This window comes from Callorhinchus milii, unplaced genomic scaffold (assembly GCF_018977255.1).
Source record: "Callorhinchus milii isolate IMCB2004 unplaced genomic scaffold, IMCB_Cmil_1.0 Scaffold18, whole genome shotgun sequence".
NCBI lineage: Eukaryota > Metazoa > Chordata > Chondrichthyes > Chimaeriformes > Callorhinchidae > Callorhinchus > Callorhinchus milii.
The window spans coordinates 14,982,794-15,010,498 of NW_024704759.1; the positions used below are offsets into that span (position 1 = coordinate 14,982,794).

The window sequence follows — 27,705 nt, forward strand, 5'->3', positions numbered from 1 at the left end:
TCCATCTTGGAGCCCTTTCCCAATGCACAACTCCATCCCAGAGTCTCTTCCCACTGCATAACTCCATCCCGGAGTCCTTTCTCACTGTACAAACCCATCCCGGAGTCCATACCCAATGCACAACTCCATCCCGGAGTCCTTTCCCACTGCGTAACTCCATCCCGGAGTCCATACCCAATGCACAACTCCATCCCGGAGTCCCTTCCCACTGCGTAACTCCGTCCCGGAGACCCTTCCTACTGCACAACTCCATCCCAGAGTCCTTTCCCACTGCATAACTCCATCCATGGTTGTTTGTATTGAGAAAGGAATCCAGGATGGAGTTCCACAGGCAGAATAGACAACTGATGAGGATATAGATGGGGGAAGTCAGGTCTAATTCGTGAGCTTTGCAAAAGGGTTTGTTAATCGTGTGTGTGTTGTCCCCCATCAGATCAACTCAAACCCGACCTAAAGGGGAGTCAAAACTGAAATAGACGCTGAGTAATCAGAGATTCTCACATAAAGGTCTTAAATCCACATCCCTCACCTCGACAGTTAGGAAAGCCATAAGCTCCAGGGACACATGTGTCACAATGCAGCCCAGTCACAAAGGGCCGACAGCTGCACCTCCCTGTCTCCGGGTCACAAGTGTTGATGTATGAACCCTCTACATTACACCGACACGCTGCAATACATAAGCCAGACACTTAATCACAACACACGGCTGAACACAGCCTGCCTTCCAATAGACTAACACACACACAGTAGGTTTGACTTGCATTAAAAGCAGTGGATATAACACATTGATAAGAAGTATAGAACGTTCCTAGCAACTTGTTCTAGGAGTTTATTACAATCTGGTTAAAGAAAGACATCCTGGTGTGTGGCTAGACACTGCTCTCCTGTAAGCAAGGAATCTCAACCCGGATTTAAACCCTTGTGTAGTACCTCATTGTTTCCTTGTTGCACCAGTGATTGGATTAAACGTGGCTTGAAGATTGCCATCTGATCTCGCCTTTAAGGACACGGGACGGGATTGTTATGTTTTCGAAGGTTCTTGTACACCCCCCAAAATACTGAAGGGATCTCATCATTACTGAGGAGTTACTGCTACCCTGTAAGGGCACAATTCCTAGGACTGATAAGAGGCAGCTGTATGTATGGCATTGACAGCAGTCACTGACCACACTGGGGCCTTTGTCTCATCCCATTGAAAATCTTGTGCGCCACGTGTAAACCACACGTGGATGCATGTTTAAGGAGGGATTTCCAGGAGCCCTGTTATGTAATTAACAAACCAGAGAAAAGGATTAATTAGTTATGTAATTACGTGTGCAGCTGGGATGTCCGAAGTAACCTGGACCACACTGGTTGCAGGTCAGGCCCGAGTAGCTGTGCTGACACTGGCATTGGCCGGTAGATCCACACACATTGTCCACCGATCCTCGAGGGTCACAGGAACAAGCTACACAAGAGGCAAGAATAAGCTCAAGTCATGCGGGGGCGCAAATGAAGACTGCGTCTAAAATCCAGGACAAAGCACCATCTTATATTAATTCTTATAATTGTTGTATTTGACATAGCGCTTTTCACATTGGGAGGACGTCCCAAAGCGTTAGACAGACAGTTACGGACCTGAACTGGGGGTCGGGATTGGGGAGGGTGGGGGTTAGGGTGTAGCAGGGAGATCGAAAGCAGGGTCGAAGAGGAGGGTCTTGAGATAGATCTTGAAGGAGGCGAGGCAGAGGGACTGCGGGATGGAATTCCAGAGGGTGGGGCAGAGTGACATAAGGCCTGCCTGCCACCAGTGGAGCGAGCAAGGCGGGACGTTAAGCAGGCCGGAGCCCGGTGAGTGGAGGGAGCGAGCAGAATGGTAGGGGGTTAGGAGCTCGCAGAGGTAGTGGGGAGCAAGACCGTGGAGAGTTTTATGGTGAGGACCAGGATCTTGAACTGTATCCTCTATGTGATGGGAAGCCAGTGGGGTTGGGTGAGGATGGGGGTGTTAGAGTCACGGAGCCTGGTGCGGGAGAGGACATGGGCTGCAGAGTTCTGGATGATCCGCAGCCTATGGAGAGAAGTTGGGGAGGCCGACAAGCAGGGAGTTTGCATAGTTGAGCCTCAGTGTATGAAAGCATGTATGAGGGTTTTGGCCTGTGGAGTGAGACAGTGGCGGAGCCATGCGATGTTGAGGAGGTACAGTGAATTGTCTATATTTGTGGGCGAAACGCCCATAAATAGAGCTAGGTCATTTAGGAGGCACTTTTTCACCCAAAGGATAGTGGAAATCTGGAGCTCTCTTTCCCCAAAAGGCGATGGATGATGGATCCATTCACATTGTCCAGACTGAGGTGGGGTAGATGTTTGTTAGTTCGGGGTATCAAGGGATACGGAGCAAAGGAGCAAAAATGGAGTTGAGGTACAGATCAGCCGTGATCTATTCTGCTGTGAAGTGTACGCACCGTGGCAGTGTGGGTAGGAGTGGAAGCCCACTTGGCATTGGTCACAACGTGCTCCATCAAACTCTGCTTTGCACAAGCACTGTCCTGAGGGGTCACACACCTCGGGTAGGCTCCCCGTCATGCTGCAGCTACACACTGGGGGAAAGAAAATAATAACAAATTGTGCAGCATTGACGAGGATGAGAATGTGACTGGCCTGAGACCAGGGAAGGAAATATCCCCTTCTTGCCTTTCCAAACTCATCATCTGTCAATCCTGAACTTAAGTTATTATCACTAATGAAAATAAGTCTTTTATAGGTAGAAATATACAGTTCCTTTCCCAAATTCACAATTGTCCCACAAAATAATTAACAATCGCTTTTCTGTTCCTACAGTTTTCCTGGGTGATTTTGCATGTTGCAACGTGTGTGTTTTGTTTATTTTTTTACAAAATGTTTTCATTTTATTATTATTACAATTAAAACTACAGTATATCTTGTAAAACCCTTTTGAGACAATATTGATGTGATGAGGCACTAAATCAAATGCAAGGATTATTAAACTAAGATCAAACTTAGATCCAACTTAATGAAGGTCACATTCAAGTGTTTACAAATTTCTACAGATTGCTACAAACTGGAAAGCAGACACGGGTACCAAATTCCCCCGGGTTTAGATTAATTCTATTGCTGCACATTCCAGGATTTGGCAAATGAGTGCATTCAGCCATCACTTTGAAGTCTTGATTACAGAAAAATGGCTTTCAATGAAGGCTGTTTTAAGAATTGGCCAAATTTTAAACACACTGAATCGTTAAGAAAATACAGTAAATTTAGACTCAGGAATTTCTGCCCTTCAGTTCCTGCATGCTGGGCAATGGGCAGTCGGTGTGTTGTTGTGACTCACGTTGGCACAGCGGGTAGTTGAAGTAGCCTGGGACACAAAGGTCACAGTAGAAACCTTCAAACCCCTGTCGACAAAAGCACTGTCCAGTCTCTTCATTACAGGCCCCATCAGCAATCCCTGGGCCTGAGCAGCGACAAGCTGCAAACAAAAACACAGGAGTGCGTGTTTCAAACCCTGAGCACAGCACACATCTGGCAGTCACATGTCATGTCCCAAACTATATACTATATCCCAAGATATTATTTCCCAAAAGATCTATGTCATTTGTTGTTGTCATTCTGCATTTAATCTTAATAGGATATAATGGGAGAGACTTACGCTGGCAATTAGCACCGAAATGCTGAGGCACACACTGGGTACAGAAGCGTCCTGTGAAGTTGGGTTTGCAGTTACAGCGTCCCGTGTGCAGGTCAGGTTGGCAATTGTTGTTCTCAGTTCCCGCCGAGTTGCAGTCACAGTCTAAGGTAATGAGAAAGTCCAGCTCCACCATCAGCAGAAACTCACATTCAAAATAAGTCACTGCGTCCCATGACCGAATACACGACGGGGTTAAAATTTGCAGTATTTCCTTAAATGTTCCTTGAATTAATGCTGGTGTTCATTTAATCCACATGGACAAAAGTGAAGGAGGACCTTATGTAAAGAAGATCCTTTCTGCACCAAGTCCTCCCTCAGTGACAGGAAAAGCGAGAGAGAGAGAGAGAGAGACTACAATGCATTCAAGACTCGACCCTTCCTCTCAATGTAATCACTTTGCCTCTTCAATCATGGGAGCTATCTGCCTAATACCACAACCGAGCACTCTGACTGTCTAACCTACTGTCAAATACATTGCATTCGTGAAGCTGATACTCAATAATGCAGCATAACTACAAAGAATTGAAGGCAGGTTAAAACCAGAGTGACTTACTAATTATTTTCCCCACATTGTTCTGTAGCTCTGTTGATTGAATGGGATCCACTGGCAATGCTGTTTGAACAAACAGAAAATATTGAGTTGAGTTCCGTGCAATTCTGATCAAGAAATAAAAACACATTTGACTGTTCAGACCAAACCGTGAACCAGAGACTGGTTCTTGACCGGGTTTTATTGGACTATTGTTGTTGACTGCCTGGGGCAATTGTTTTTTTATTGCAACTCAAAAGAAACAGGTGATGGGTGAACATGGATAAAATGCATACATACTGCACAGAGACAGCCATAAACCTCCCAGAGGGAGGGAGGGAGGGGAAGGGAATGAACAAATCCAAACTCCATTTTGAAACTGTTTTTATCCCACAATTTAACCTGCCGTCGAATTGTAGAAAAATCTTCAATTATAAGCCAGAGTGAAGATTGAAATGAGGAATTTTCAGCAATCTTGGGTGATCTGAAATTTTAAGGCAAAATGTTCTTGCAGGATAAGACCTTTGGTGTTGCTCACAGGCTGGTTATAGAATAATGTTACTTGAGTTCAGAGCTCTTGCTCATAGGAACATAGCAACAGGAGGAGGCCATTCAGCCCCTTAAGCCTGTTCCACCATTTTATAGATCATAACTGATCTGTACCTCTACTCCAAATTAAATTAAGACAGCTCTCTTGGCTGCGATCTGGTGTTTGGGAGTGCAATAAGTATCAAATACCTTAAAAGATTTTTTTGTTTGAAATCAATCACATTGGGCAAGGAAACAGCCTCTGGGTGTGAGCAAGGTGCAATCCTTCCTGAAATCATCAATCTTCCCAACACAAAGCAAAGCAGAGATGCCAGGGGCAAACTGCCAAGCATTAGCATTCCTGCACAACAGGCAGCTTGAACCCTTTAATGGGGTCACCTGGGGTTACTGCAGCAACAGAACCAGGAGTCCCCAGTGTAAGTGGCTGAGCCACTACTCAATGTACAAGGCCACGAGCTATTGTGGTGAATGGAGCTCAGAGAGAGAGAGAACTGATGGAACACATTTTTAGTTAGCACTGTAGCCAATTATCTGAACTGTCCGCTTATCTGCAATCAGGCCAATCCCAATTTATGTGAATAACTGGCTCTACCTCGTGCAACAACAAGAAGCCTCGCGAAGGGTAAAGGGAACCTTTGTTTCACTCGTACTTACAGTAACAGTTCGGGAAGTCGTAGTATCCCAGGGCACAGCTCTCGCAGGTCTCTCCGGCATAGTTGTACTTACAGTAGCACCGCCCTGTCCCGTCATCACAGATGTCTTCCATGAATTCGGAATTACAATTGCAAGCTGCAACAGTAGGGCAACAAAATTCAGTCCAGGTCATTCCCGTTCCCAGTGGTGGAATCAAAGTTCAAATGGAAAGAGCGCACACAATGAAAATAAAGAACTCACGAATACAGGCGTCCACAGACTCTATGGGCACACCTGGTGTCCGGTAATAGCCAGTCGCACAGTGCCCACAGTTGACCCCAGTGGTGTTGTGCTGAAGATAAAATAGGAATTGTTTTAACACTTGGCTTGCACTCACTCTCCTCTCCATACGAGGAGACAGCAATATGTTGTAAGACAAATGAACCTTCGGACCAACATACTGCAACACTCGACCTTACAGTAAATTCTGGGAGAGAAATGACAGGCTCTGAAATGTCCTCCTGACATTAAAGGCACTAAAACAAATGTAAGTATTATTATTATTTATAATCACCATTCCACTCTGACTCTCCTTATTCAATGCCACTCAAACTGCCTCCTACAGTGTGAACTCAGTTCCTTTGTATTATGGAACATTGCTGTAAGCAAATTGAACCGTATTCACCTCCAACGAGTAAAAGTACCGTAAGTGAGACTGAAAGGATTGCTCTTTCATGAGCCCAGCACAGGCACAATGGGCACAATTCCTATGGTTGTTTGGCTGAATGAGAAATATAAAGAGGTCACACAGTGTAATGTTCACTAGAGATGCTCACCTGACAGTTAATACACACACCGCCCCCTACAAAACGGCCAACAGTATTCAGGCTGCCTTTATGTTTATCAACCTCAGGGTCATACATGCAGTTGAATGCGTGGCCATTGCAATTGCAGGCTGTGGGTGGGAGTAAACACAAGATGATTAGTCTTACATAGAACCACATCGAAAAATCACAGCGTGCAAACAGGTCATTCGACCCAGCTAGCTATACTGGTGTTTATTTATTTTTATTTTGGTGAGCGAGGTTAAGCTCCACTCACCTCCTTTAAACCAATTTAGACTGAAACATTCCTTAAGGGAACGAGGGTTGTCCCCCTCCCCTCCCCCAAACTCTAGGTCCCCAAATCATCAAGGACAATGCAGACCTGGTACTTAAACCAGGTGACATGATGGGCTCTCTGGCTTGAGCCTAGTGACCAGGTACTCAAGTGATTCCAGTGTCTCCCGCCTCTGTGTGAGGGCAGATCTCAGTGTGTGCGTGTTGTGAAAGCAGGTCAGTTTGTGGGGGTGTGTACGTGAGGGCAGAACATAGTCCTCAGGTGGGAAGAAATGCAATGCGACCCCCAACTGTGTTACGTAACTTGCAAAGAAAAGGTGAGCGACTTATTCATGATTCTTAAACACACAATAATGGAGGCTCCAAACCTTCACATTCATTAGCGCTGTCTGTTGTAGCTGGTTTCCACTGAAGCTGATTGTAACCCGGGCAACACTGGTCACAAGACCCTCCACAGGTGTTGTGTTGACAATCGCAATGAAGTCTGGGAACCAAGACAGAAATGGGTTAGAATTACAGGGTTCAGCTTAGCTCAGCCAGTCAGTCCATGAGGAGCTTACACTAGAGTATGGCCTCCTGGGCAATTCCCCAGAAAACAGATGTAGACAGTTCGTCCTTGCCTTTTGCTGTAGCATTGCTAGTTACATTGCTAGTTACATAACAGTGGTTCACTTTACACTCAAGAATTTTCCATTATGATTTGAAGTCTGGTTCTTATATCTGTTTTGTAGGTGCATGCATTCACCTGCATACAAATAGTCACTGCACTTCATGGCAAACTGTAGCACCTTTGAGGAGTTTGATATGGTGTATCGAATGCAAGGATTATTATTCTTAATACAGAGTCACTGCTGAATATATACATATCTGTAAAGATTCAAGAAATTCAATGCTTGCATCATTTGGAATCGGCATAGACCAGATGGGCCAATTGGCTTATTTCTGCCAAACAAACGATGTGAATCTATGAATCCCACAGAAAACCCCGAAGCAAAAAAAACATGATTTAAAAGAGACATGTCCACAGACATTTCTGCCACCAGATGGCTGTTTTCTGCCACTAGATGTCGGTGATGTGCTTTTCCATAGAAACCCATAATTTTGTATGTGGTAGCATTGTAGACTACTGCATTCCAGACATTCTTTGCAATTAAATTGCTGTCTGAATTGGGTGGTGTTTTGACTACAAATTTAGCTTTCAACATCTCTAATCATCGAAGTTAGCTCCAAACCGATTGCACATACCGTTTTGAGGTTTTCTAGCCTCCAGGTGAGGGGAAGTGTTGACGATTTAATGGACAATAATTCCATTTGGCCTTATAGTCATCGGACAACTTTCCAAGCGTTGAAGTTGGCTTTGTGCGAGAGTCATGAGTTCAGAAAGCCAAAACCAGACTCTCTCATACTCTGGCCTTGACTTAATGAAAATATCTACTCTAACCAGCTGCACTTGGGAGTCTAGCCAGGACATCACTTAAAGTTCAAAATTCCTGCAACTGTTCTGTGTAAAGCTATAGCACTTGCCAGATTTTTTAATGAGACAAGGACCATTAAATAAATTAGCCTGCAATTCCGTCAAATTGCTTGACTCGCAATAATTAAAGTTCTCCACATCCCGGGTCTGGGTGAGAAAGTGAAGATGAAGATGATTTGTATTTACTTTTTAAAAGACTCGTCACTAAACATCACGTTAGGTTAACAACAAACTGGAGCTTGTGATATCAGTCCCAACCTGATGGGTGGTAGAAAGGCCAATAAAAGTAGACTGTAATAAAGTTTACAGGATCACACCTCAGTCAGTCCATGACACTTGGGGGATTGAACAACCATAGAGGATTTACTCTTCAGTAAAGTGAGAATGTTTGTACAACCACCTGAGCAGACAGCCACAAGGTAGCACTTTGGGTCATGAAACTAGCTCTTCCCTCTGTCGGCAAACCCTCCTCAACCCATTCAACAAGAACAGTGCTGGCAGCAACGCCTTTATTAGTCTGTCTGAATATGTAAAATTTCAGATGAAAGAGCTGTCATGTACAAAAATTATAATAATGTGGTCACTCAAATCCATGTTTGTGGGTCACTGCTGTGTGTAACTGGCCTCTGCGTTTCACCCACAACATATTGTCAATTCACGTTACAATACATTCTGTGAAGTGCTTTGTGACGTCACAACAATATGATAAAACATTATATCAAATGCAACAATTATTATTAATTCACTGACAAAACCAATGATTCACACTGCATACGTGCAGCTCAAACACAAAAAACAGCATGCGCACAAATACACACACACACCAGCTTGCATTTATACAGCGCCCTTCGCACGGAGTGTTGCAGAGCAACACACACACATTTACTTTAACACACACTGCACAGTTACAAGTGTTGATCAAATGAAAGGGAACAAACTGAAATGACAGACTTTGCATTTACATTCTTTACACACAGCTGGCAGGTTTGCTGTCTGGCCTCAAAGACTACACTTAAACATCTGTTCCCAGTCAACATTTACTGAACTTTTTTGTCACGGCTGAAATAAAGCTAGATGCTGTACATTGCCATTCGAAAACCCTGTAACACTGCTTAAGGCTGGATATCTTTTGTGGCGGTGTCGAGTGGGAAAATATTATAATAATCCTTGCATTTGATCCAGAACCTTATCACATTGTCAAAATGTCTCAAAGTGCTTCACAAGATTCACTAAAATGTAGTGACTGTGTATCTTGCAGGTAAATGCAGCAGCTAATTTGCATGCAGCAATTTTCCACAAACAGCTATGCAGTGAAAGAGCAGTTTTATCTGAGGGATTGTTGGCCAGGACACTGGGAAAAAGTCTTCTCTTTTCGAATAGTGCCATGGGATCTTTAACATCCACCTGAGCAGAAGCCAGGGCCTAAGTTTAATGTCTCACACAAAGAACGGCATCTCAAGACAATTCAATAATTCAATGCTGGAGCTGGAGTGTAAACTCTCAATGTCTCAACGTGGGGTTTGAACCACAACCTTCTGGCGGAGAGGTGACAGGGATACTAATTAAGGATTAAGAGGAAATTCCTTTAAAATATACATAAACTCCTCGTATATCAAAAGTCTGTACTGTCTGCTTCTTTGTTGCTCTTTGTTGCCTCTCCTGTCTCAAAGAGAAGCGTACTTTGAATTAAAACTTTCCTTCAAGTGCAAACTTTAGAAACCATAATGCTTACAGTTGCAAATGAGATATGAGGCAAATCTATTTACGATGGTAGTGAGGTGCAAGTCACATATACTGAAAGCCACGCAGGCCATCTCTGTGCTAATATCAAGTTTTATTGACAGAAACACATTATGCTGCAGATATACCTTAAACCAACACAGCGATCAAAGATGCATCAAATGGTCTCCCACACTAACTCCTTCTTAGCTGGATTGCAAGTCTACACCTCCTCACACGCCTTAATCTTCATTTCTACATTCCTCTCCCACCAAGATTAACATGTCCTCTCTTACCTCTGCATTAATAACCTTGGCCCTCCACCTAAATGCCTCAACAATCAAACCGCCAAACAAGAAAATTAGTTTAATGTCTCGCAGTTTCAGTAGGACTTGCTCAAGAACATGAATTGATTTTCCCCTAATAAAGCCGTTTTACTGGAACAAAGCTGACACAGGTAACACACCTGCCAAGCCCTTCATTCTCGCAGACCACAGAGCTGCTCTCTCAGCTTGTGTATAACCCTGTAAACCACAGGAGATCCCATTCCCTCTGCTCTAGCTGACTTCAGTCTTCAGATTTTAATCAATTAGCTGCCTTCGCATGGCCCGAGGAATATTATTCAGGGAAACTCATTTGCTGATTGTCTGACAGGCGGTGTCCGTCTCACCAGTGGGCCTGCAGCTGTTTTACTGCCGAACCATTAATTAAATACAGGTTTTTTCCCGCTCTGATCTCAACTTTTTCCTATTTATTTTGATTCTGGCCTCGGTTTACAGAAACGTTTAAGACTTTTGAATCAGGCACAGCATTCGACTGTTACAGGTCAAAAAAATATTCCAGTCGGCGTTTGGCTCGGTTAATGTTAATGATGAGCTGGCATTTGCAAGGTCAGTGAGCAGCAAAGACATATTACCATCACTGTGGAGTCCTGTAGCTCAGTGGTTAGAGCACTCGCTTTGCAAGCGAGAGACCTGAGTTCAATCCCAGGCAGAGGGCGAAACCTTGGGCAAGTTTCCTTACTCCACACAGAGCCTAATAATAATCCCTCCAAAACCAAAAACAATAACAAATTGGTCATTTTCAATCTACGACTGTTTGTGGGACATTGCTGTGCGCAATTGGCTGCCGCGTTCGCCCACAAATATACAGTCAATTCACTTTACAGTGTGTTTTGTGAAGCGCTTTGGGACGTCCTCCCGACGTGAAAAGCGCTATATCAAATGCAAGGATTATTATTATTATTATTATGGGCACCACACACACCATCACTGATGGGCACCACGCACACCTTCACTGATGGGCACCACACATCATCACTGATGGGCACCACACTAATGGTGCACATTTTGTGAATTTTGGAAGTAGTTTCTCAGGGTCTGGATTTGTTCCAAATATCAACAGCTGCGAGCCCCGGTGTTCTGGGGAAAATGTATAAGTAAAGCTATCGGGAGACACACCAGAGAGGTCTGCAGAGATTGCCCTTGGGTTTTGTCTGGCCTGATCATATTAGATGATGATTTGCGATCCAGCTGTGCAAACCCTCAATGACTGACTCCCACTGGAATGTGTCTGGAAGTGCCACAGTCACTGTGTTCTAACCAACTCCCCCAAAACAGTTCACATTCTTAACTTAACTTATCTTAACGTATCTGGGACCTGAGGGTTGTTTGGCTTCTGTTGTGGTCTGCTCTCTGTTTCTACAGCTATAGGCACAAAAAGTGGATCCTCTTTACTCGTCCCAAAAAGTATTGCCGATGCTTTCGATTCTGTATTAATTCATTGAAAGGCTCTGCTTCCCAAACGTTGCCTAATTGGCTGGGTATCAATGAGATGCGCGAAATGGAAGTCAAATGCTCTCTCCATTAGGGGAGAGAGGAGGGCAGCGAGGGGGGAAGAGCAGAATCCAGCTGTTCTCAGATCGTTCAGTCTTGTTGGCTCCACAGAGGATGGGGTCCCTTCTGCATCCTCCCAGCCAAGGCACGGGGTGTGGAACAAGGGAACTCACAGAGGGAGAACACTTTTTTTAAAAACACAAGAGCGAGAAAGTGAAAGGATGATTTAATATTTCAACTAATATATTTTAAAGGTTTACCTTTTCTTTTCAACAACAACAACTTGCATTTATATATTGCCCTTCACATGGGGTGGCGTCCGGAGTGTTTGTCAACAGCCAACATCCAACAGGAATAACAAAAGCGAAGTGCCCCCTGAGCAGTAAAACTATCACAGGACCCGGGGAAGGAGCAGGAAAGTGGGATTAATAATAAAACTTTCTATGTTAGTCAGAAAGTTTTACATAATGAAACTTGTAATAGTAATAGTTTTTATAATTGATATCCAGCCCCTTTCCTATTGAGAGGACGTCCTAAAACATTTCACAGAATTTACTGCAGTGTATTGACAATGTCTTCTGTAAGACGAACTTTCAAATTAATTCCATCCACCTGTGTACACACTGTGCTTTACAGTAAAGACCTGCGATGCGCTTAGAGACGTTTGATGATGCGATAACATGCTGTATCAAATGGGAGGAAGTTTTATTTGTTATTTGTTCTGCAGGGGTGGTCTTAACCCTTCCTTTTCCTGGGGGTGTAACAGGTGGGGGGAGGGGGAGAGAAATATTAAAATCACAACGCATACTGCTTTGCGGACTTTGTGAGCTGAATGAAATAATTTTAGTATCAAGATAAATAGCAACATTTTCCTGCCATGGGGGTCAGTACAGCGACTGAGGAAGCCTGGAATGTTAAACTTGGAATGTTAAAATTTCACGTTTTTCTGGTCAGTGTTAAAAACCATATTAGGGAGGATTTGCTCTTCAGATTTTATCTTCACCTGGCAAACTTTAACACATTCCAGAGCCCCAACCTGGATAACCAAGGTCAGACCATGAATAAACGCTTATCTATTGACCCGAGTTTGTCACTTTAGCAATCTTTAAACAGAGGATGTGAATTCCAGAGTGTAAATTGTACCAAACTTAAAATGTCAAATCTTTCCTTTTTCAAACAGGGCTGCAGTTAAGGTTAAAATGAAAGAAAGAGTTCAGTTATCTTCTCAACTCTTTATTGCACCCACCCAACGGTCATCTTGATAAATCATTTAAGTTGTTAAAAGACTGGGATGGAGTTTGCGACATTCCTTGTGTTCATTTACACAAGAAACATGTTATGGAATTACTACAAACCTTAGCCCCATGATTTTTCTTCCCTCTTTTGTCAAGTAAGGGTGAATTGTTTATCCTATAAAGTGATGATGAAGGAATAAAGATTGTTTAATATTAACACAGTATTACATTGAACCTTCAGCACAGAAACAGCCCATTTGACCTAACTCTTCTGGGTCAGTGTTAGTATTGCACATGAGCTGCCCCACTCCCGGACAATCTTCCCCGGAAACTCCCCTCTTCCCTTCTCTCTCGGACACACATCAAGCTTCCTCTGAAGTGCTTTCTGTTTCACCCATGCTTTCCCTCAATGGGTTCTAGACTCTCATCATCCTCTGGTAAAGACGTTTCTCCTAAACTTCCTGTGTCCAAACATGGAAAACTGCGTGATAGGCTTCCAGAGCCGGGCTTCAGTAATCTGGTGCCAATAGCAGCCTCTGGAAAAGCCTTCGACTTAGGAAACAATTTGCAGGAGATGTCTCGGAATTCTCTTCACGGGAAGCATTCCATTCCATTCCATGCTGAAATCAGCAAATGGTTGAAACTGACCAGCTGTCATTTCCAGAGGTGTTATCTGCAGGTCAGGCAGCTTAGCACAATGCAAAGGCTTTATTTGTGGTTTGCAGTAAACAAATCTATTTGTACATTCCAGATCAAGATTAAACTGTGCAAATAATTCTTTATATTATATATCAAATATCGCTGTTCCTGTCCAATGCCGCTGCTGTTACAGGGAGACTTTCTGTAACTACAATAACACAAGCCCTTTAGAACTGTGACCAGATAATTCAGGGTTAGGCATCTCTGTCACATTGCGTAGCTCGATGTTCCTCTGCAGAACATTTAATTCCTGTCCTTCCTCATGACAAAGTTGGTCTTCTCTCGGCTGAAGCAAGATCCAGTCTCGATCTGTACTGAACGGTAACAGAGAATGATACTGACTGAACCAATTTATTCCCAGGATTCCAACTCTTAAGTGGGAAGGAGCTGTGTTAGATTTGTGTTCCCTTATTAAAGTCATGTCCCCCAACAATTTTCCTCCCAGTTTCACCCACTCAATTTCTCCAGATCCACTGTTTTTTAGTTTTGTCAAAAATGTTCTTCTCTGCTAAAGACAATTTCCTTCCCTTTCTCACCAACAGGGAGTGCAGTTTCCTCGAGTGCCTTGTGGGCACTTCACCCATCATTACTGACCATGTGGGAGGTTTTTGAACTAAGCCAAATTCTGGATCACCTGAGGCCTGAAATTCCTGGGTAGCATTAATAGTGACACTGACACTGTCAGCTTCTAGCAGGTTTAGAATCAGTCGCCCACCTATGTAATTACCCCTGGCCAAAGGTATCACACAAATGGAATTTCAACCCATATAATCTTCTCTTCCGAGGCAGTAACAAAATGGCTTCTAGTGCTTTATATAATGTGCACCTAAATCACTTCTTTAAAAATCAGTTGCATCTCAATCCCAAGCATTTGGTAAAATTCTGCTTGAAAGAATTCCAGATGAGGTGAACGTCCATGAGATCGAGTCGCAAATTGGACAGAAATTTGGCTGGATCCTAGGAAGCCAAGCAGACTTAAATAGGAATAGGCCAAAGTGGAGAGCAATGACCAGAGGGCTCCCATAGGGATGTTCCCTGGTGCTGTGTGCATAGTGTTTATTAATGCCTGGCTGAGGTTATTGTAAACAAACCGTCTGACTATGCAGGAATGTATCTACGGCACGAGATGTACAGTTTTGATAGGAATTCGGAATTACACAACCCTGTCACATATCCACACAAGGCTTTCTGAAACATTCCCAATAGGCTCAGCGTTTCAAACAACGAAAATAGATGAGAAAGCTGGACGTTAAGAGAATCAGGACCTGTAAGCAGAGCTTTACACAGACCTGGTATCTTCAAAAATAAATAATTTGGTCACTAAATCCATGATTGTTTGTGGGACGCTGCTGTGTATAATTAGCTGCCATGTTTCGCCCACAAAATATAGTCAAATTCACTTTACAGCATATTCTGTTAAGTGCTTTGAAACGCCTTAATAATGTGATAAGGCGCTGTATCGAAAGCAGATTATTATTATGATTATTACTACAATGCTACATCTAGATGTGAGATGCGAGACCAACTATAAAATAATCTCTGGCGCTAGGATCCATGGCGTCTTTTAATAAAAGGGCAACTGCTTGATGGCACCTGGTGTTTCTCTGGAAGGTAAACATACCTGTGTTTAACAAGACGCCAGGTAATTAGAAGGGAGTAAGGGCAAATCTGATGCTGAGCTCAGCAGACACACATTACCCTTTAATTAGTTCCCTGCTCAGGGCACAATACTGCAATCTGGCCCTTTGGCTACGTGGTTGACGGCAAAGTCTCAGTGACCCTGTATTTTATTGAAAGCATTCAGTAGCAGCCACAAATGCATGAATAAACATTCCCAAAGATAAAATGCTCGTTTTTTCTTTATCTGTATGCAGGTAGCTCTGAGAGAAAGAAAAACAATTACTACTACTGGTCTCAGGAACTTTAAAGCATTTCAGTCTGTTTCACAGACGGATACAAGATAAAATCCGTCACGCAGAAATTGCTGCTAAAGGCCCCCACATGTCTCTTTGCACAACTTCTTCCAAAATGTTCACAAAGTTCTTCAAAGAAACTGTGGAGAGTGCAAAGCAACTAGGTCGAGACACGCGCTGGTGGGTTTAAAAACCAGACAAAGTAATCCAGAGCAGAAAGGGAGACAAATCACCGTTAACAACAGTGCTGTACACTTCATTTCCTAAAGCCTTCATCGTTTCTCATTGTTTCCCTGCTGATTTACATCACACAACAACAACAACAAGATTGCATTTATAGAGTGTCTTTCACGTCGGGAGGACGTCCCAAGGTGCTGGACAGTTGGGTCGGGACCCGAGCAGGGGGGAAATGGTCAGGATGAGGGAAGGGAAGGGAGGGAGCGAGGAGGGGGTTGAGAGTCGAGAGGGGAGCTGAAGGCACGGTTGAACAGAAAGGTCTCGAGACCGGCCTTGAAGGAGGAGAGGAAGCGGCGAAGGCACTGGAGGATGGAGCTCCAGAGCCTAGGGGTTGAGAGGCTGAAAGCCTGGCCGCTGATGGTAGGGCGGTTAGGGCGGGGGATGTGGAGCAGACCGGAGCCAGAGGAACGGAGGGTACGGGCAGGTATGTAGGGGGATAATAGTCACTACACTTTACAACAATAAAGCTCTGAGATGTTTCGATATGACGAGACATGATCAACTGCCAGGATTATTGTAAATGCTTCTCTTATAAACAGAACATTTTTGTTCTTCATAAAGATTTTCCCGTGCTGAATGGAACCAATCTAACTGAAGACAGACTCCAAAGCCTCTGACCCTGAGCAAGACACTGAGATAATAATAATGCTTGCATTTGATATAGCGCTTTTCACGTCTTCTCAACGTCTCAATGCACTTCACAGAATATTCTGTAAAGTGAATTGACCGTATATTTGTGGGCGAAACACGGCAGCCAATTGCACACAGCAGTGTCCCACAAACAGTCCAGCTAAACAAACACCTGGCGTTTCTTCTCCCCCCACCCCCTGACTCTGAGAGAGAAGGATTCAAACTTCCCAATCACCACAATGCTTTGAAAATATGCTCCAACCATCTAATTGAATGCACTCAACTACTTTGTTCAACACTCAACCACGGTTAAGAACATCAGTGCCTTCAAATTTGGCTGCACTGAGCATTGCTTTGCAAATAACCCACACTGTGCAAGTGTAACATTGTGAGAGCAGTGTAAATGCTCTCACTGCTCCCAAAACAGACAACGGGAGATCGTACAATGGGCTCCCACTCACACCTCTGAGGTTGGCGAGGACAGGATTGCTCTGGGCTATGAGCGATAGCCATCCCCCGTATCACCACTGTTCAACCTTGACTTCCTTCATCCACAATATTCTTCTTTCTCTTTCTCTCCTGCCATCATGTATGAAAGATCTTCCAAGCTCACACACTGATCTCTCATTTCATAGCTCATGAATTATTGAAATGTATCCATCCATAATTCTTGAACTCCAGGAGTTTCAAATGCTAATCATCAACCTTCCCAAATGGTTCTAACCTATTGCCTATTTCCTTGCATTTCTCTTCAGATCTTGTCCTTGCAAAACTACCCAATCCTTTAGGAACATTCTTGCAAGGTTAATATTTGCTTAACCCTCAATCTAAACCACACAACTTTGATTAGCCACATGTGGCTTTGAAAGCTTTCGTCTGTTTCCACCAATATGTTAAGACTATTTGGTTCTCAGACAGACTCTGCCCTGGACGTCAGTGGTTACACGTCTCCTACAGCAAAACCACAGGGTAAATATTTTCTAAGCAACGCCTTCAAGTTAGTTTTATTTTAAGATTTCACAGTACACCAACAAACTGCCCTCTGGATATAGAATCCAACAGTGAGGGCCCACGAGAGCAAATTATATTCACTTTCGTCAGCATTTGCAGACTTCATGGCAATAATAATAATTTTTATTATAATTATTATATTAACTCCATCAGTGAAACCCCTCTGAATAAGGGCTATACTGGGTATGTATCCTACATACAATGTCAGCAAAACTGCTTCTATATCAAACCAAAGATCAAATTACGTGGCTTAATGACTTGGTAGGTAATTTAAAAAGCTACATCGGTGAACCCCAAACCTTTCTTGTCAAGCTGATAAACATCAAATAAACCAAAGAAGTCAACAGATTCACATTTTGGATTAAATCAAACATCTCGAGACTGCCTCACTCAGCCTTGGCCGAGATGGACAGACGGTTCAGAGATTCACAACTGTTGCTGCCATCAATTGAATCTATGTCTAAGTTACACCTTAAATCTTTTCATCTCAAGAGACACTAAGCAAGAAGTTGGATGCTGATTATTTATTCCCAAAGTGAGTAAAGGAACCACAAATGATTACCATATTCTGTTGGCTGTTTCCTCAAACCTTTTTTTGTGCATTAAACTGAAGGAATTTCCATAAAATAAACTGCAGAATGTAATCTTAAAACACTGAGAAGTGAGGTTTACACAACCAAGCGGAACAAGGTCATCTTTCAATGAGTCAACAGAGATTTTTTTTATATTTTGAAGTCTAGACAGAAGCATCATGTACGAGAGGATGAAAGGAATTGATTTTCAGTGGATTAGACTATACAGCTCTGAGCTGTGGGTTAAATTATCCCGAATGCTTGGTCGGCGAGGAGAAGGATTTATGCCCCAGGCCCAGCTTTCAAGACAAGAGAGACAATAAATGAACGCACAGCATTTTAGTATAATGTCTAATTTTTAACCCGAAATAGTAAATTCAACAACGTAAGGGAAGGGGAAAGATTCTCTGTGCAGAGATGCCAGCATTTAGCCGCTAGTAATAAAATCAGCTGATAGAATTATAGCCATTGTCGTTCTGAGACGCTACCCTGCGTGAAGGACGCTATATAAGTGCAAGTAGTTGTTGCTGTATGTGTCTCGTGTTAGTTGACAGACAAACCTCAGCAGGAGGTGGAGGACATGACAACACTCACCGGTATGGGTCAGTTGGGTCCTTGGCAGTGCACATGTCTGCGTGGCCATTACAGACACAACGACCCCCAATGCTGATATCCTTGATGCTGTAGTAATACTGCAGTGGAAGAACAAATCATGGTTAGCCGAGCTTCTGATTATGAAGCGACACACACAGAAAAGTCAAGTGCTGCTGTGTCACCAGACAGTCAAACATGTCAATAGTCTATCACAGCCTGTAACCATTTACATCATTTTGATGTTTGAAGAGAGCCGGAGAGATAATCGTGTAGTAAAGCTACAAACTTCTGGGCTGTTTGTGGGCCAGCTGTGGGCAGGACAATAACCTGTATTTATCTATGCTCAGGCACAGCAGCAGAGGCATTGGTAGTGTTGGGTTGTGTTGGGGACAGAAACTTTGGGTTTGGTGCTAAACCTCAGCGTGAGCCATCGCTGTGGAAAATGGCTAAGGTTCTCGCCAGTGGACAGTTCAGTTCAGCTGGTTAGTAATGCAGCTCTTATGAGCAGTAAACATACAAGCCAATATCTCTAGCCCAATAGCACAATCTTACAGGGGGATATATAGGTGGAAAAACCATCAGGATTAATTGTAGTAAAAATACATTTTAAAGTAATGTGTAGCGTAGCTGTGGTGATAGGGCCTGTTGTGTATTTTGGTATTTGGGAACACAACAAATATAGGCGGTGTCACACTATGAGACGACGCCGTTCCCCATTAAGCAGTCAGAGCCATGATGAACACCCACCCGGCGAGTTACGGTGGGGTCTCGCAGGGCCTTCCCCATCAGGTGTCCCAGTAACGTGTTTGTGCGGAGGAAACGTAGGCGGATGCTGGTGGCTTTGGTGAAATCCCGAAGGACGGGAGAGTAGGAGAAGTTCATGGCTCCAGGCCGACCATTTACCAGGGATACGACAACCTGAGAGGATTAGACACAAATAACACAGAGCAACTCAACATCCCCGCAATATTTAATCCAATCACCAGTGAGAGCTCAGCATTTACACCCCATACACACACATGACAATATTACATATAAATATCTGCTCATGTGTAAGAAAAAAGTCAATATTTCAAAATGTGTTTAGCCTGCACTCCAAATACACACACACGACACATAGACCCACACACACATACACATAGACCCACACACACACACACAGACACGTAGACCCACACACAGATACAGACACACACACAAACATACACACAGACACATAGACCCACACACATATGTACACACACACAGACACATAGACCCACACACATACACACCCATACACACACACATATACACACAAACACAGACACTTACACATCGACACATAGTAAGTAAAACTAGTAAGAGTTATTGAAAAGGTACTCAACAATCCAATCAGATGTAGCCCTACATTTGAGACCAGTTCTCCAATCCAAGAGTGTAGACTGACATCACATCAAACCACAGGGAACAATATTGCCAGACAAGCCAAGCGTCTCAGGTTCAGAATCGTGAAGGAAAGGTTTAGGACAGATACCAGGAAGTATTTCTTTACATGGAGGGCTTTAATCGCACAAGGCTGGGTTCGTGAGAGGATGAGATGACAAAAGATGAAGCTCTCGCAAAACAGAAGATGGAATAAATTGAGCTAAAGAAATTCTCTATTTTTTCATGAATCACATAAGTTTTCTGCCATAAAAAGCAATTTAAAAACACTGTATATTTTCAACACATGATTTTAAAATACTTGTAAGATTTTCCTCAATGAAGATATTATGTGCAACAGTTCATAATTGATGAGAACCAGATCAGAATGGATCCCTTCATCACTGACCTCTCCGTTTTCCAGCGGGACGATGCGGGAATACTCTGTGGTGCAGATGGCATCGTTGTCCTTTATAATCCGTTCCACAGTTTCTGGCCCAAACTTCTCAATGCAGTCTCTTTTAGATGCTAACGAGAGTGGAAATCATCCAAGTATGAGGCACATTGTTTTAGAATTGAACCCAAGAATCAAGTTTTAAGAAAGGAACTACGGTTGGAGAAATTAGAATTTTGACCATTTACTTAATAATAATAATTCTTGTATTTGTTATAGCGCCTTATCATGTTATGGAGACGTCTCAAAGCGCTTCACAGTGTATACTTTAGAGTGAATTGACTATATATTGTGGGGAAAAAATGGCAGCCACAAACAGTCTTGGATTGAATGATTTTCCCCAAAATATCAACAGAACATATGAGGGCAGACTGAAATAAAGTATTATGAACAGGAGCCAACTTAATGCAATGACTTGCTCATTGACCACAGATGAGATTCGCCGACGGATATAAGGAGATGAAGAGATTAATTGTACTTTTCTTCCTTTTAAGTCACAGACTCAACTGCAGGACAAACAAAACCAAAAGATGGAATATCATATTCTCTCCCGACAAAAAACACTCACTCTGGAGCAGATTCGCTTCAGTCTAGAACCCAGACTCCATCGTCCTTTCTGAGTTGTTTTTTGATAGAATCTTTAATTTAATTCAGAATCACGAGGTGACAACCTGAGCTATGTCACTGCTGCAACAACAGCAACTTGCACTTTATAGCAGCTTCACGTGGGGTAGCATCCCGGAGCTCAATAGAACATTAATGCCGCAGTCAATGGAACTATAGTGATGGGGGTCTGGGCTTTACTGAGAGCAGCAGAATCATAAAACACATTTACAAACACGTTAAGCTGGTGCTTGAGAAGCAGGTACTGACATTAACAAACAGGAAAGGGATGCGGGGGATGTGACCATACGTACCATCAATGTGTAGATTTTTAAGGTGGGGCTTGAAGTCCGATGGGGGTCGGGAGGGAGGGAGTTCCATTGGTTAGGAAATTAGAAGCCTATACTCCTTACTTTGAGGATTCAAATAAACTTTTGTTTGGTTAAAAAGTCATCCAAATTCCCACCAAATTGGTATTAAGAGGGCCATCTCCCTTTTCAATAGTTCAGTAATCTAAACAAAGCTTTATGCTTGGCAGCAGCTAGTTACTGATCAGTGATCACCTACTTCATTACTAAGTGATCATCTGTGTGTGTGTGTGTCTGCGTGTTTGTGTCTGTGTGCATGGCGTGTGTCTGTGTGCATATGTCTGTGTGCGTGGCGTGTGTCTGTGTGCGTGGCGTGTGTCTGTGTGTGTGGCGTGTGTCTGTGTGTGTGTGGGGGGGTGGTCGTTATGGGTGTAGGGGCTCTGAATTCTAAATCCAGTTTGTCATTACCTCAGCTTTCCGGTAAAAGACAACTGGAGTGGTTTATCTGATGGGCTGTTTGCCTGAGCAAAGGAACTCGCAATCCTCACAGTGCTAGATGCTGATCAGCAAAAGACTAGAGTTCAGCTCCAGCCAGAACTAAGTTTCTAACACATCAGATACAAAGTGCCTCTCACTCACAAGAATATCGTTCTCTTTTTGTCAGGTTCAGGCAGTCATGAGATTACTGATGTATTTTGGTATAAAACAAGATTATTAAACCATACATAGCAAAGAAATGCACATTTTTACCACAAAGCTTGTGCCCTTTTGATTAAGGCGACACGATGAGATGTAACTGATGAAATGTTCCTCCTGATGCTGTAATTGTCGATTGACTTGGCTACAATTCCTTCCTCGAATACAATTGTTTCTGCTGGCTCCCAGAGTCTGCTGACTGGAGAGCTGCGATTGTCAGCCCTACATGGCATTACAAAACGTGTTTGCATAATTTACTTTGCTAATCTGTATGAAAAGAAAACCCATCGCAATTCATCTGTCCCGACCTAAACTACTACTTGTGTTTACACACAACTAAAGGAACACAGGTTAACATGCGCCACAGGAAAGTGTGATCTTTGCTGATATTAATAATCCTTGCATTTGATGTTATGCCTTATAACATCATCGAAACATCTCAAACGCATAAGCTAATTTACTAATTTAGCTAATTTACGTACAGCAATGACCAACACACAGCAATGAAATGATCGACCAATTCTATCTGGAGGATTGTTGGCCAGGACACGGGAGAAATAGTACAACAACAACAAATTACATTTGTATGGTGCCTTTCGCGTTGGGAGGTCGTCCCAAGGCGCCGGGAAACTTTAACAACCGCCCAATATTAATGACCCTGTATATGCAAAACTCAGACGAGAGCTGATAGATTGAGAAAACAGAACCATTTAGGCTCCAATGGGTTCCTGAGCAGAAAGATAAAATATCGCATTGTACGTTTCAGGAATTAAGCTGTCAAAAGGTTAAATTCAGAGTAAACTATTAGAATAGGAGGAAGCTAGCCTGCTCCCTGGGGCAATGAGTAAAACGATAAATAGAGTAATTTCCTACTATATTAATAGTGGTGTTAAATGTTTTTTTAATGAGAACACTAGGCATGCCACTTGCACTAAGCAGTTAACATTGGCGTAAAATAGTTTCAATCAAATTATCTAAGTCGAAATTTCAGAAGTTTTGAAATTTCTAAGAGAAACAGTTTCTGATCATAGAGAGACATAAACATCTATTCAGATCAAAAACAAGTCCATCCCAAAAGGCTGAATTGTTAAACTACCATTACAGATGTCGGACACAGACTTGGTATTGTAAGGTTTACCAAGAGGTGAAATTGAGTGATTCAGTTATTCACAGAGTGCTGTTTATTACCCATACCCCGTTCTCTAATGTTTGTAACAGCTCCTTTTCTGGTGTGAGGCTCAATGTGATCCCATGTCTGGTCGGACAGCTAGAGCATAAAAGGTGTCTCACAGTGACTGGGAATCTGAGCTTGGGGTAGTCGGGGGAGCTAATGAGTTGGGGGGCGGCGGGGGTAAAGAGGCTGAAACGATGGTCAAAACGATAGGTCTTAGTTGGGATTTGAAGGCAAGGAAAAAAAGGCAAGAGCAAACTATGATGTCTGAGACCCTACCTAAGCTATGTAAATGCAAATTGTTGTTGTTGTTGAGGATTGAGATCCAGGGAGCAGGGGTCTGAATGGCTGAAAATTCACCCATCAATGGTGAGGAGGGAAATAGATGCAGCACAATTCACACACATAGGTGGACATGTATCAAAGTAGTTCTACTTACACGCAAAATACTGCCAAGGAGAATAGGTCCTCCCAAAGTCTGTGGATCGCTCAAGAACCCAAAGGTCCGGCCGAGGAGAATTTGCAAATTTAATGAGCACATAGGCCACATGGAAGAGCTGTTGAAAGATAAGATCAAACATGAATATGTCAGTAATATAATAATAATAATCCTTGCATTTGATATAGCACTTTTCACGTCTTCTAGACATCTGAAAGCGCTTCACAGAATATACTGTAAAGTGAATTGATTTTTTTTTTGTACTGTGCCAAAATACATTGTGCTACATTAATGATAGGGTTTTATTTGCCAAAAAAATCTATCTGCCTGATATGAGGTATTGCAGCCATAACCTTAGTTAATAGGCTTGTTGGAAACTAAAACAGATGGAACCACTGACTATCCTGTTCCCAACCAGGACATTTATTGACTGGAGCATCTTGTACCCCTGCACTTTGCCTCCGGGATTGGACTCTCAGTTTTCTGCCTTCTCTGCAGAAACATAAGCAAAACAGAATTCAGTAGTCTAAGAGTGAGCAGAAACCAAATGGGAAATTCAACTCAATCTAAAATCAGGGGAGGGGAACTCAGTAATAGTGAGCAGAGGAGCAGGCCAGCACTCTACAGCTAACATGCTCTAGTCTGGCTGTTTATGGGAAAATGCTACCTGCAAATTGGCTGCCACATTCGCCTACAAAATACGTGTATGTGTGTGAAATATGTGTGTGAATTGTGCTGCACCAGTAGTGTAAGTGCTACAAGTGATATTTTCCTGTTATATATTGAGACAACAGATGGCAAATGATTTTGCAAGTCATTTACTGAAGCTCCTTCAAAATTACTTTTAACAGGAAAAAAATACAAACTCCTTGGAAAGACCCAGGAAGTAGAATGCCCTTTTCTGTGTCTTGTTTTACCGGAGGTATTTTGTCTAAACACTACAACAAATTGAACGGAACTGTTTAAGACGGCAAAGATCCCCTCGTGACCTGATTCAGTAAAGAGTGAGTCAGTGTGGGGGGAGGGAGGGGGATTTACACCAAAATCCTTTCCCACAAGTCTATATCTTGGCACCAGGGACCAAGCTGAACACAAGCCAGTGCCTCAAATTGTGATTCTTTTGGTAGCAAGAATTTATTTTATTTTTAAGTTCTGCTTCATGTTTCTGGGAACTCGTAAAGGGCAAGGCTTTGTGATTTGGCTCTTGTGGAATCGGCCCAAAATTCATCCCCGGCCTCTTCAATAAGCCAAATACAACAGGCAGAAAAGGGCTTTTCTCTCTATTGATGTGCCGGCACTTAGAGGAGGGAGCAACAGTTCAAACAAGGCCGGAAAGAGAAAGGTAGTATTGTAGATAGTGTTGGATATTCACAGCACCTCCATTAGCCTGTGTATGAGATTAAATAAAATGTCTCAGACGTGATACTACATTGGGCAACTTTTCTTCTCCCCACCCCCCCCCGCCCCCCGACTCCGAGGTGAAACGTTGGCAGCACTCTTATCTTTGGATTCAACAGTTATGGGTTGAAGCCCCAAGTCATCGAGGCTGACACTCCAGTGCAATACAGGGAGGCTGTGTTGTTGGGAGTTGCCGCACCTCAAAGGTGACCAGCTGCAATACTCAGGTGGTTGCAGATGATCCCATGTCCTGGCCAACAATCTTCCTGATTAATTGGCCCTCACCTTTTGGTGGAAGAAAAAAGACCTGAATCCAGGCCCAAATATCGGTCTTTATCATCTTCAGTACAAAAGCTGATGAACTCGCAGACTCAGACGCTACAGTACCTTTTCACAGCCTTATATAGACTGAACACTTGGACAAATATGCACTAGCTACAGCAGTAATCTGTTGTGCACACAGACTGCCAGATGACGTACTTGCACAGATTTGGTCCCATTTATAACAGAGAAGCAAAACCACCAGCTGCAATCTAAAGCATTTTTAAACAAACAAAATTTGCCCTGTGGCTCAAGGCTTCAGGTGATTCAAAAAAGCAAGCGAGTGAGTAAGTGAGTGTGAGAGAGAGTAAAGACTATTTACAGCTATCTATCTCATCAAGAAGCACGATATCAGAACTGATGGCTGGCAACACAAGGAGGCCATTCAACAAGGGAGAGAGCGAGGCAATGGGAATGTGGGATGGAGTTCCAGAGGGTAGGAACAGAGAGGCTGAAGGCCCGGCCGCCAATGGTGGGGCGGGCTTGGCAGGGGACTTGGAGTAGATCGGAGGCTGCTGAGTGGAGGGAGCAAACTGGTTGATATGGAGTCAGCAGGTCACAGAGATAGTGAGGAGCAAAACCAAGGAGGACCTTGAAGGCAAGGAAGAGGATTTTGAATTCTATCCTCTGGGGGATGGGGAGCCAGTGGGGCCGGGCGAGGATGGGTGATAGGGTCATTAGGGACGGTGATGTTTTTGCTTGTGGGAAGACTGGAAATTACTTCCCTCTTTCTAGTGATGGCATAAGCACCTCATTCGTAAAGTCAGTGAAAAATGAACCATGTGATTCAACAAAGGCTCAGTCAGAGTTTACAGTCATTTGGCTCCAGAGGAATGGCTCACAAGACCACGTGGTGGTTAGAACAGCAGAGGGCGCTCTGGAGCATCCCAGAGTTTGCGTAGAGCGATCAATTGGTGGAGCAATAATTGACTCAAATGATCCCTGTATAACATGCTCCATGTTCATATTCCCAATGAGGCAGCACAGTTCCTTATTCAGTGGCACTTGGCCTGCAATTTACCAGAAAAAAAGGGCCTCAGGGTCTGCCAGTGTGATTTGTAACAGCATTTGACCCAGGGTAGAAACGTCACAAAATGCTTCACGGGTAATTTGCTGCCTCGTGTAGTGACTGCATCTGTAGGCAAACTGCAAAACTGTAAACCTTCAACAAAAATGATGGTGAGAGCAAAGCTTTTGGCCAATGTAGTTCATACCTGAGAGAAACCGCATGAATGTTTTGTTTGTCTCAAGAGATGATTTTTAAAGAAATCTATTTAACGTGACTGTGAGGATCCTGCGATGTCTCTGGGTAAATCCCCCGAGGCTGACAGGATTACTGGTCCAACAAAAGCTCTGTTTTTGGATCAAATCAAATTCCCGTAAAGATCCGATTTTTATTTCACAGATGAGTGTGAAACACTTTCAGATTCTAGGACTTTGCTCAGTTCTCGGTTTCCCTTCTTGTGAAGAAAGAAATGCTTAAAGCCCCATTGTTGCAAACCACTTCAAGCTAACCGCTATGAAACCTGGGGATGGAGTTTGACACCTTTCAGTGTCCCACCAAAATGAAAGGAACGGTGAAGGGAACGCTTTTATTACTGAAGCTTGGCTCTCACTAAGATATTGTTCAACATGTACTAGCACTTTGGTACATTCTCCTGAGGTGAAAGGCATGTTACAAATGTTATTTGTTTTTATTTGTTGTTCTCACTCGAGTTGATACGCATCGAGTTGATGCTCCCACCCTCGCTCGCCTCCACTGGCTCCCCATCCCCCAGAGGATTGAGTTCAAGATCCTCACCCTCACCTACAGGGCCATTCACGGCCTTGCTCCCTCCTACCTCTCCGACCTACTATCCCCCTACCTACCCACCCGTACCCTCCGTTCCTCTGGCTACGGTCTGCTCCACGTCCCCCGCCCCAACCGCCCTACCATCGGTGGCCGGGCCTTCAGCCTCTCAGCCCCGAGGCTCTGGAACTCCATCCCCCAGTGCCTTCGCCGCTTCCTCCCTTTCCTCCTTCAAGGCCGGTCTCAAGACCTTTCTCTTTGACCATGCCTTCAGCTCTCCTCTCGACTCTCTACCCCCTCCTCGCTCCCTCCCCTCCCTTCCCTCCCCTCACCCTGACCATTTCCCCCCAATGCTCGGGTCCTGACCCAACTGTACAGCGCCTTGGGACGTCCTCCCGACGTGAAAGGCGCTCAATAAATGGCATCTTGTTGTTGTTGTTGTTGTTGTATGAACACAAACTGAAACCAAAACTTTGCTGTGTTTATTATTATATTTATACATTGGCTCCCTATCCTTCAGAGGATCCAGTTCAAAATCCTGGTCCTCACCTACAAAGCCCTCAATGGTCTCGCCCCACCCCATCTCTGTGACCTCCTAACCCCCTACTAGCTCGCCCGCTGCCTCTGCTCAGCCGGCTCCACGTCCCCCACCCCACCATTGGTGGGAGAGCCTTCAGCCACTCTGCCCC

General features: G+C 43.6%; 1 protein-coding gene across 1 annotated transcript in view; it reads right to left on the bottom strand.

The window, feature by feature from the left end:
* lama5 (laminin, alpha 5) overlaps positions 1-27,705 on the bottom strand; it is a 94,819-nt gene that overhangs the window by 40,395 nt on the left and 26,719 nt on the right. Inside the window, exons 3-16 of the mRNA XM_042341957.1 lie at positions 23,509-23,626; positions 20,247-20,365; positions 19,181-19,351; positions 18,434-18,531; positions 6,883-6,998; positions 6,233-6,351; positions 5,658-5,748; positions 5,418-5,552; positions 4,239-4,298; positions 3,647-3,787; positions 3,329-3,466; positions 2,442-2,576; positions 1,313-1,447; positions 530-667 (exon numbers count right to left, since the gene is read on the bottom strand). Coding sequence (XP_042197891.1) covers positions 530-667; positions 1,313-1,447; positions 2,442-2,576; positions 3,329-3,466; positions 3,647-3,787; positions 4,239-4,298; positions 5,418-5,552; positions 5,658-5,748; positions 6,233-6,351; positions 6,883-6,998; positions 18,434-18,531; positions 19,181-19,351; positions 20,247-20,365; positions 23,509-23,626 — 1,714 coding nt within the window. The remainder of the gene's footprint in view (positions 1-529; positions 668-1,312; positions 1,448-2,441; positions 2,577-3,328; positions 3,467-3,646; positions 3,788-4,238; positions 4,299-5,417; positions 5,553-5,657; positions 5,749-6,232; positions 6,352-6,882; positions 6,999-18,433; positions 18,532-19,180; positions 19,352-20,246; positions 20,366-23,508; positions 23,627-27,705) is intronic.